The sequence below is a fragment of the Pleurodeles waltl genome, chromosome 11 (genome assembly GCF_031143425.1).
Source record: "Pleurodeles waltl isolate 20211129_DDA chromosome 11, aPleWal1.hap1.20221129, whole genome shotgun sequence".
NCBI lineage: Eukaryota > Metazoa > Chordata > Amphibia > Caudata > Salamandridae > Pleurodeles > Pleurodeles waltl.
In genome coordinates, this window is record NC_090450.1 from 15,105,450 (window position 1) to 15,116,056 (window position 10,607).

A 10,607-nucleotide genomic window follows, 5' to 3' on the forward strand; every position below is an offset into this window, starting at 1 on the left:
CAGGGCTAAATTACGGGCAGTCCTGAAAATTACGGACGGGAGGTCACCATATTTTACAGTAATGTATACGAGGAATGCTTCCATGCATCCCCGTCCAGAGCTGCAAGGAGCAAGGTGTCTTCACGGTAGGGCTGTGTCTCACATTTTGTTTGTTCTCAAACCCAACAGGTTTCCTCCCTGGCCTCCTGGGTCTCTGTCCAACCCTTTCCAGATCAGCGAGGTTGTAAGGACCTCTTAGCATCGTGAAAGGTGAGATGCCATGTGAACCTGTACCTAGCCAGAAGATGCCCACGGAGCCTGGGAGAGCCTCTCTGGGGGTCCTAGGACCAGCAGACAAGGCCTAGCTCAGTAGAGGTGGTGTCAACACTGAGTGGACACATTCCAGCCCAGTTGTTGCAAGCTCAACACAGATGGAAGGGGCAGGCGAAGACTTTACTGCAAATCCAACAATGTAACAACACCTTAAACATATACATAGTAACAAGTAAAACCAACAAGTACTGATCGCACGGTTTAATAAACACACAAAGCGCCACAATAATTACAAAGTAGCAACATTACACGTGTAATTCACACTAAACATGCACTGTTCTAGGTTATTACAATCACAATCTATTGCTGTCTGTAACATGCTGTTCGCAAACAAAAAAAGCATTGCAATACGTTCACAAGAAACAAAGACTGACGGCTGAACCTCCCACCCCAAATTAAGGATTAATTTGGGGCTGTTATATAATATTATATATGCAACAAAACGTCTATTTGCAAATATGGAGAATGGAAAAATGATTGGATCATTATTAACTGTTCTTTGATATGGTATGAAATTACATAATATCATGTATGATATGACATGATACAAAATATGCTAAGATATAATATATAATGCACAATATATAATATGATATGACGACATAGAAGATATGTTATGGTATGAAATAATATCTTAAGATGTGAGACGAACTATGATATATGATGTAATATGATATAATATGCTAACATCTGATATGATAAATTATATGAAATAATATTTTAAGATGTATATGATATGTGATATAATATGATATGACATAATATGACAAGATGCGATATGCTATATGGTATGATTTATTGTATTATGTAAAGAGACAGTTTGTGAATACTACAAGCACCTTCGGTGCCTTATGGCTTTGCAGTGGGAGACACAGAACCCGGCTTCATCAGTATTGGGACCACAGATGTTACAATATCCGCGTGGCATTCTCCATGGGGTCATTTAGGGGTCAGCCTCTGGCATATTCTGACCCCATCCTAATTCAAATATAGGTGTTATCTAAAGGAAGCAGAGCACTTATATCAGGGTTGTTATTTCAGTAACATCACTTTCTAGGATGACGGCAGGCCAAAGGTCCAATGGCGTCCCTTCCTGTGATGTGAGTGTGATGTCACTTCCTCTGCCCCATACATTGTGATGTGTCCATGTTCATGGTACCCTACTGCTGCTGCTTTCTTCACTGAAGCTTTGCCATTGAATTTGGTACCAGCTCCCTGGATGGTGGCATTGTGCCCCATGCCACCCCTGAGCCCTGCTGCCAGTGTGCGGAAAGGTGTTGTGTGATATAGAGCGACTGTCAACAGGTTGTATGTGTGGGGCAGGCTTCGGTCTGATATAGAATTCTACTAAAGATGCCTGTCCTGTGGCCATCATCTCGAGGAACAGAAACCAAAAAAAGAGAAGTGTGATTGACACCTGTCACTCACCAGTGCTTCGTCCAAGTGGGTTGATTTTAACCTGGGTCAGACAAAACGGGTGTTTGCCTGTGAGACAGAGTTTGGAGAATCTTCTACAAGGTTACTGTGTGCTTAACATCATTGCCATGGCAACCTAGAGATACCGGGGAAATACCACCCAACCACAAGAGTTCTGTATTATTTACCTACAGAAAAACCACCCACAGGACAGCCACAAGGGTCCTGTATTATTTACCCAGACAAATACCACCCTACAGGGGAGCCACAAGACCTGTGTTATTCACCCAGAGAAATTCCACCCTACAGGAAATCCACAAGGGTCCTGTATTATTTACCCAGAGAAGAAAACACCCACAGGACAGCCACAAGGGTCCTGTATTATTTACCCAGACGAATACCACCCTACAGGAAAGCCACAAGACCTGTGTTATTTACCCAGAGAAATTCCACCCTACAGGAAAGCCACAAGGGTCCTGTATTATTTACCCAGAGAAAAAAACACCCACAGGACAGCCAAAAGGGTCCTGTATTATTTACCCAGGGAAATACCACCCTGCAGGGGAGCCACAAGAGTCCTGTATTATTTACTCAGAGAAATTCCAACCTACAGGTGAGCCACAAGAGTCCTGTATTATTCACCCAGACAAATACCACCCTACAGGAGAGCCACAAGACCTGTGTTATTTACAGAGAGAAATTCCACCCTACAGGAAAGCCACAAGGGTCCTGTATTATTTACCCAGTGAAATTCCACCTTACAGGGGAGCTACAAGAGTCCTGTATTATTCACTCAGAGAAATACCACCCTACAGGGGAGCCACAAGAGTCCTGTATTATTCACCCAGAGAAATTCCACCCTATAGGTGAGCCACAAGAGTCCTGTATTATCTACCCAGAGAAATTCCACCCTACAGGTGAGCCACAAGAGTCCTGTATTATTCACCCAGAGAAATACCACCCTACAGGTGAGCCACAAGAGTCCTGTATTATTTACTCAGAGAAATTCCACCCTACAGGTGAGCCACAAGAGTCCTGTATTATTCACCCAGAGAAATACCACCCTACAGGGCAGCCACAAGAGTCCTGTATTATTTACTCAGAGAAATTCCACCCTACAGGACAGCCACAAGAGTCCTGTATTATTTATTCAGAGAAATACCTCCCTACAGGGGAGCTACAAGAGTCCTGTATTATTCACCCAGAGAAATACCACCCTACAGGGGAGCCACATGAGTCCTGTATTACTTACCCAGGGAAATACCACCCTACAGGGGAGCCACAAGAGTCCTGTATTATTCACTTAGAGAAATACCACCCTACAGGGGAGCCACAAGACCTGTGTTATTTACCCAGAGAAATACCACCCTACAGGGCAGCCACAGGAGTCCTGTATTATTTACACAGTAAAAATGACAAATGTCAGCTGTAAAGATATTGAAGATCCAAAATATACACTTTGGGGTGGAGGCTGGTTTGAGGACACCAGGGTTGCAGGCTCAAAGCAGTACACAAGGGCAGCAGCTTTTAGGTGTTCTATTACGCTGGTGATTCGCTTCTGTGGTTGTATCCCTGGGTTGGTCGCTGTCTGTGTTGGATTCACGAATTGATGGGTTGTGGTGGTTTCCACTTTCTCCCCAAACAGTCCTGACATTACGAGTTTGACCAGCCCAGAGCCCCCTGGAAGGGAAGGCAGATTCTCCTTGACTCAAGGCAGCTTGGCCATTTTGCTTGTACTCTTGACGCTTCAAGTGACAAAGTCCTGTGCGACAGGCCTCGCAGTGCGCACTGTCGTGGCATCCAACGGTCCTTCCCTTGGTGATGAAATCCCGCATGGGCTGGCCGGACACATCCTCTCCGTAACACTTCCAGAGTATTCTTGTGACCAGGCGCTCCATGGCGATGTCCACATTCTCAATGATGAACTCAGGCTCCTCCAGTTCGCCGGTGTTGCACCTCTGGCACTCCTGCTTGAAGACCCGCATCTTCACAAAGTTCTCTCCGCCAGGCCAGGTAGCCTTCTGGATGTGGAAGATGATGCACACCCGGGCGGAGTCCCACCAGCGGCCGCAGTCTGAGCACCTGAAACTACAGAACGAGGATAAAAGGTTAATAATGCAACACCGCAATGTAAACAAGCATTTTCAATGCAACAGGTCTCACAGTTGCTCGAGTTAGAGCTATTAGCGCTGTAAACTCCTAACTGGAGTTTTCTTGCAACACAAATTAAAAGAAAAAGAATCAGCGCCATTGCACTATGTAAAATGCAGCACGATCGTGCTGAAATTGAAAACTGAAAAACCGAGCGCGATCGCGCTATGTAAACCCCAGCGTGATCGCGCTGCGTGAAAAATAAACAGGTAAAGTAGTCCAGAAACCATGCTAAAGACATTGAGCCTCGTATGTTTTCAGTAGTTTACTGGTGCTGTGTAGGTGGGCTAAACACCGGAAACAGCATGACGTATGCATGCCTTTCTCAAATGATAGCAAGCAGATTTTAAAAGGCAAGCCCCGAACCAATGAAAGTGACTGGCGTGACATGGGCGTGGTTGGAAGCCCAAAGAGATATTACTACAGGGGACGTACCGCCTCTAAAAAGGCTCAGATATAATCTGTCTTCAGGTACGGGCCTGATTACAAATCCCTTTGGTAAACTGGGACCCCCGTACGCACTTCACCATAGCTGGAAAGGCAGCAGGGATAATCTTTCACACAAGGGCATAGCCAGAAAATTAAAATGCCCCCCACTTTGCAAGGAAAGGTTCCTCTTTTGTATCGCTTAATAATGTTACATGAGAGCTTTTGTCTACCGAGCTGCAGACAGAAAAGGCCCATTAAGGACCCCACCCCTGCAGTAGCTGCTAAGGCGGGGGGTTCACGAGGCCCCTGCTTTCATATGAAAGATTTCTAGGAGTTGAAATTTGGAAGAAGGGTTCAGAGAAGGAGGAAAAGGGGAGCTGAGAAAGGAACAATGAGTCATTTTAGTGATGCTCTGGAAAATCCCAGAGCTATTCGGAGAGGTAGGCTCAAGCAGGTGGGAGGCACTTGTTGTTCAAAACAATGTCCAAAGTTGTGTTCCTTGGAGGGCCTGGTGGGGACAAGATGCTTTCATGAAGCACGCTACAAATCTAAAGATTGATTGATTGAATGGTTGACAAGAAACATCCCCGGGTCATGCCAGAAGGGTATGGCAGAGGTAAGCTCGTTATCTGGGCAAGAAACACCAAAAAATACCATAGTGGTAACTTTGCCCCACAAATACAAAGGTTTTTATTGGGGAGAAAGGCATTCAGAGAACTTAGGAAAGGCCTGTGGCCATTGCGTAAACACGTAAAAACTTACAGGACCTACTTATTAGAAACTGGAAGAAAGAGCATTGGCTTGTCACACAAAACAGAAAGACTGGATATTATACATCAGGACCGACTAGAGGGCATCATTCCTACACTTGAGCTAGCATGGCGAGGAGATTGCCACCTCCCCGGCAAGATCACAGCGGAAGGCAGCAGCTGCCGGACGCAGACCTCGTCCCAAGGCCCTTGTACAGGTCAAAGAATAACATCGTCACAGAAACGTGCTCGGCCATTCAACCCACTAAACCGAAGAGAACGAGTGATATTGATTATGAGTTGAGTTCTGCTGTCATTGCGAAATATTTGGCACATCCTAGTTATTTAAAAAAACATAAGAATTCTGGGAATTGTAGTTTTGGTTCACTTGAGTTTGTCTATAAACATGATTCGTTAATGATAAATTAAAGTTTACAGGCAATGCACTTTCCAAAAATACACCAAAAAGAACATTTTGCAATATTTGAAAGGCAGTGTGTGTGTGCGCGCTTGGGGGTGTATGTGTGTGTGTGTGGGATAGGGGTGTGGATGTGTGGATGTGTGTGGGTATGTATGTGTGTGTGTGTGGGTATGTGTGTGTGTGTGTGTGAGAGGGTAGGAGTGGGTGTGGGGGTGGGTATGTGTGTGTGTGGGTGGGTATATGTGTGTGGGTGGGGTGGATGTGTGTGTGTGTGTGTGGGTGGATGTGTGTGTGGGGGGATGTGTGTGTGTGTATGTGTGTGTGTGTATGGGGTGGGTATGTGCAGGTGTGTGGGTATCTGTGTGTGTGGGTGGGTGGGTATGAGTGGGGGTGGGTATGTGTGTGTGGGTGGGTATATATGTGTGGGTGGGGTGGATGTGTGTGGGTATGGGTGTGTGTGTGTGGGGTGGGTATGTGTGTGTGTTTGTGGGTGGGTATATGTGTGGGTGGGGGATGTGTGTGTGGGGGGGTGGGTATGTGTGTGTGGGTGGGGGATGTGTGTGTATGTGGGTGGGTATGTGTGTGGGTGGGTATATGTGTGTGGGGTGGATGTGTGTGGAGGGTTGTGTGTGGGGCGTATGTGTGGGTGTGTGTATATGTGTGTGTATGGGTGTGTGGGGGTGTGTATGTGTGTGTGTAGGTGGGTATGTGTGTGTGGAGGGGGGTGGGTATGTGTGTGTGGGTGGGGGATGTGTGTGTTGGGTATGTGTGGGTGTCTGTGTGTGTTTTTTTTCTCGAGTGTAAAGGCCGAGATGGGAAAGCTGGAAAGCTTTTTAGGCAAGATCACATCTCACTCTTGGCTGATTTTAGGCCATTTCCAGACCAATCTATTGCTGAAAGTGTTCATTTATCTTGTTTCATTGTTAGAAATGCTTTCTTCCACTCCTGATAAAGTGTCACGCCAAGTGTCACTCTTATGACATACAAATATCACACACACGCACTACGTGGTTGAAACACGTAAAGGCTGCTCTAAATTAGCCCTCTATAACTACCTTTTGGTCTATTTTCTCCCAATTATATATTTCCAAAAATACCAGACAACCCTCAGTCAGGAAGAGATTGTGTTGCAACGAGTAGAATCAGCAGTTCCCTTTGTGCACGCGCCTTCCCACCGACTGAAGACAGATATTGTATTCGTGGTGTTTGTAATCGATATGGCGCCAGAACGTGTCACAATTATTACATCTACGAACAGAGCTGGTAGGTGATTAATAGCGAAGAGCCTCTAACGGGACACCTTACTTGTACACCGAAAGAGGCGGCCCAGGGAGAACATGGATTATTTTTCAGGGTTTGGCTGATGCAACATGGGACTTTCATGCTTGTAAATAAACAAAATGTAGAGCAAACCGCACCTCGGCGCGCGGGTAATGGCAGTGATATCGACTCTGTGCAACCCCCCTCCCCTTCTGTGTAGATTTAACTCGCCCCCGGTTTTAAGATCTGCAAACTGTTCTCAAATACAGTAAATTAACACTTTGCCCTTTTGCACAGACTGTAGTCATATGAGGACGTTAGCTGTAAAATGTCAGCATTAAGCACGAAAAAAGGGCAGATGGGCTGTGCAGCCTAAGGTGGACTACAACTCCCAGAATGCAATGGTTTATTATATGAATCTTCGTGGTGGAAAGATGGTCTCCCCGGTGCATGATGCCAGAATAGTCTGGGGATGGGCAGATGACATCCGTGAAGAGAAGGGATGCAAACTGACCTTGCGAATGCATGCAGCGTGTACTGCCTCCGCCCCAGCCCTGCCTCCTCGTCGTCGTGCACTCCCAGGGTCCACTGCTCCGGCCTCTGTGCTGCCTCCAGCCTGCTTTGGAACAAGCAGTCCCAGGTCTCCAGGTCGATCGTCGCCTCCAGGGTCTGCTTCATGGCTTCGCTGCAGCAATCAATCTGTCGAGCTTCGCAGGGCCGACTCAGTGTGTCATCATTCCCAGGACGCTAAATGTACGAGAGGCATTGAGCGGGGTACTGACAGCAGCGATATTTAAGGGGGAGACATGGCTCAGTCTGTGCTGTGGCCTGCCAATAAGACTATTGGTTGAACTCAAGCCACAACTGTGAGCCTTTAGGGCAGGCAGCCTGATTTATATCTGTGATAAGAGGCACCGTGGCCCACCCCACCTGCAGAGGCAACAGGTCCAAGGTCTGCCCACACAATCTCAAGTTTACCGAGTCCAAGAGATTGCCACTGCTCTGGGCAGAGCGCTCAAGGTTCCTGCTCTGCGACGAGGAAACGAAACTCATGAGAAAAAAACAGATCCATGTGTTTCAAGATGCGGCGCTGTTTCTGTCCCCAATGCTTCCAGGCGCTTCCGGCGCTGTTTCTGTCCCCATGCTTCTAGGCGCTTCCAGGCACCAGAGTGCCAGGGTGTATGCTTTTTGTCAAGCATAGGCTTTGTACTGGAAAGGTACCCTTCCAGTTTTCCTGTACAAAAGCTCTGCATTCAGGGGCGTGGCTGCGTGGGCGTTCTGGGTGGCTGGGGTGATACCCCCCCTAAGAAATGCATTTTGGGATAAATAGTTGGGTACAGGGGCTTTCAGTCGGGTACAGTGAGGTGCCTCTCGGATTTCACCAGAAATTTCTACATCCACGGACAAAAGCCCCCACACACAACCCCCCTCCCTCTGTTTGGAAAGACTTCAGAAATGTTGGTTCTTTCTAGAAATAATGTGGGTTCTCTCATTTAGTACCGCGACCAGTCCGCATTCCGCACCCTTTGCTTGCCACCAAAGCCCCTCTCCCGTGCCCTGGCCATTCCATAATGTACTTCCACATTAATGCCCAGGGGTTGTTGGGAAATCTGAAGCTCACCCGCCCCCCACCCACCCCGCAACCCCCGCACCCAATCTTCTTGACCAAGCTACACCCCTGTATACTTTGGCGCACCCTCATACATTTCCCAGTTTGCATGTGTTGCCCGGTGCAGCACACACAACAGGTGGGAAAGGGCGTGGAGGCTTTTGAAACGTCCTCCGCTGTCGCGCCTGCCCCCAGAAGGCGTAATGTTTCGCCACAAACCCCTGTCTACAGATGTTAGTGGATGGGGATTTGCATCAGAGCCCATGGTTGGTTTGCACTATTTAAGGCAACTTTCCAGCAAAAATCATGAGTTGGGTGAGGAAATAAATCCCAACGCAACACTTTGCACCACTTTTGTGAAAAGTCTTGGTGATTTCCCCACAATTGCTACTGAATTGACAAATGTACAACTATCTCCTCCCAGATTATACTTTTTTTTTTACAATTATCATAGCAGATCTTCTGCATCGGTCATGAAGAACCACCAATCCTCAGGAACTCACAAGATGAGGACACCAGCTCGAAGGAGCCTCTCATTTTCATGGTCATATTACAATACAATTGCAGCCTTTTTTAACCTCCACCTTAGGGTGACCACCTGGCTGACAGTTTCCGATACCAGGCTCTATAAATCACACCGAATGCATTACCCGGCTCGTGGCAGCCGACCAGGCCTACAGCACACAGAAGCCCTTGAGTTCCCGCATGAAAGCCCAGGATTGGAAGCTGTGTCCCTAATGACTCAGAGTGAGGGGACCACCTTACCCCACCCCAACTCTGAGAATAGTCCCTGGTTCCCATAATCAAGACTCAAGTGGTTTAATATGGATGACGGCAGTGTATGATGTCTTTACGTGGTATCCTCGGTGAACAACACAACTCATTTTACAGACTTCACCTTGATTTGTGTAGTCAAGTATCTCCACCTCCCATGAGTGGAGACAATCATGGAACATCTTCAAAGGCAAGTTGGACTACACCACTCTACCTCTGCAGGAGATGCATGGGCTCCCCCTCCAATCTTGCATCGGCCTCAGAAATGGCTCTCCCCAACTGGCCGAGAAAGTAATCACACTAGTAGAGAGTGTAAAAAAAAGACACAAGCTCACACCCAGACTAGAGATTAAAAAATACAAGAAAAAGTCCAGAAGGAAGACCTTCTCCATCAGTGTGCCCTGGATCTGGAAGCACATCTTAGTCAAGATCAGAATGGCTCCTAGCCTCCTAAGGTTCAGAAAGTATTTGAAGATCTATCAATGCAAAGACCGTCCCGCACATTAGAAAACTTCTCTAGACCTACCTCTTGTGCGCAATGAGTGCCTCATAGGTGCAAGCTCTTGGCTCATCACTCAATAGATGTCCACTTAGACTCATATTACATGTATGTCATTACATGAATTACATAGCCACAGAAGGACAAGATCTCCATAGAGGCCCTGGTGGCCTCCACATCCATACCACGGAGGGGTAAGGGCTTCACACTACTCTCTCGCACTCTATCCTGTGACTATACCTGGGTACCCACTCCCCCACACCTTGTCCCTGCAGCTTCCCTGCCTTGCAACTCCCAAACACTGGGGATGCTTTTGACAACCAGTCTAGGACTCTCCGGACATAGGTGTGGAGGTTCTGTTTACTGCTTTGTGTGGCCACGCAGGGTGGAAGTGGTGGTTCAAATTCGCTCAGGCTAGGTGCTGACGGTTTCTCGACTGAAATTGCACATTCGTGCTCTGAGGTCACAATCTCCCACCTGTTTCCAGAAAGACAGTGGCCATTTTTATTTTCAGGAATAACTCCTCATGGTTCATGGCCTCCTTTGCTAGGCAATCAAACTACAGTGTTGCTGCATCCAGAACCTTGCTGCATGGATTCCAGATTCCCCTGGACCATTGGGTCACAAATGATATTGAACTTGTACTGTTGATGAAAATGAACTTTGAACTATTCTCTTAAACATTTATCTGAACTGCTAAGAATGAGGCAGTATTCTATTAAATTGTTACGTAGCAACATTATGATGTTGGTTGGTTGATAAAAACAAACTTTGAACTATTCTCAAGAACATTTATCTGAATTAATAGGACTGGGGTTATATTCTACTAAGCGATCCTCTGAAGGAACCTCAAGAGATCTTAAGAAGGATCAAGGGATAAGTGTTTACAAATATCATGATGAGGGAGTTGGCATTCTAGTAAGCGTATACCATTGCTATATGATGTAGCAACTGGATATTAATGGTATTAGTGTCTTTTTGGCCCTA

At 46.8% G+C, this 10,607-nt stretch overlaps 1 protein-coding gene across 1 annotated transcript; it reads right to left on the reverse strand.

The window, feature by feature from the left end:
• Positions 1-944: 944 nt before the first annotated feature.
• On the reverse strand, positions 945-7,705 carry LOC138266538 (receptor-transporting protein 2-like). The gene is made up of 2 exons (XM_069215395.1): positions 7,253-7,705; positions 945-3,816 (listed from the first exon to the last, which is right to left on the reverse strand). Exons 1-2 carry the CDS (start codon positions 7,414-7,416, stop codon positions 3,228-3,230), a joined length of 753 nt encoding a protein of 250 aa, XP_069071496.1. The 5' UTR covers positions 7,417-7,705; the 3' UTR covers positions 945-3,227.
• Positions 7,706-10,607: the final 2,902 nt, after the last annotated feature.

Excerpts from the sequence above, each read along its gene's own strand:
- LOC138266538 (XM_069215395.1), bottom strand. The coding sequence starts at position 7,416 with ATGAAGCAGACCCTGGAGGCGACGATCGACCTGGAGACCTGGGACTGC. Across the intron at positions 3,817-7,252 it reads ACGCTGCATGCATTCGCAAG|TTTCAGGTGCTCAGACTGCG; the intron begins GTCAGTTTGCAT and ends CTCGTTCTGTAG.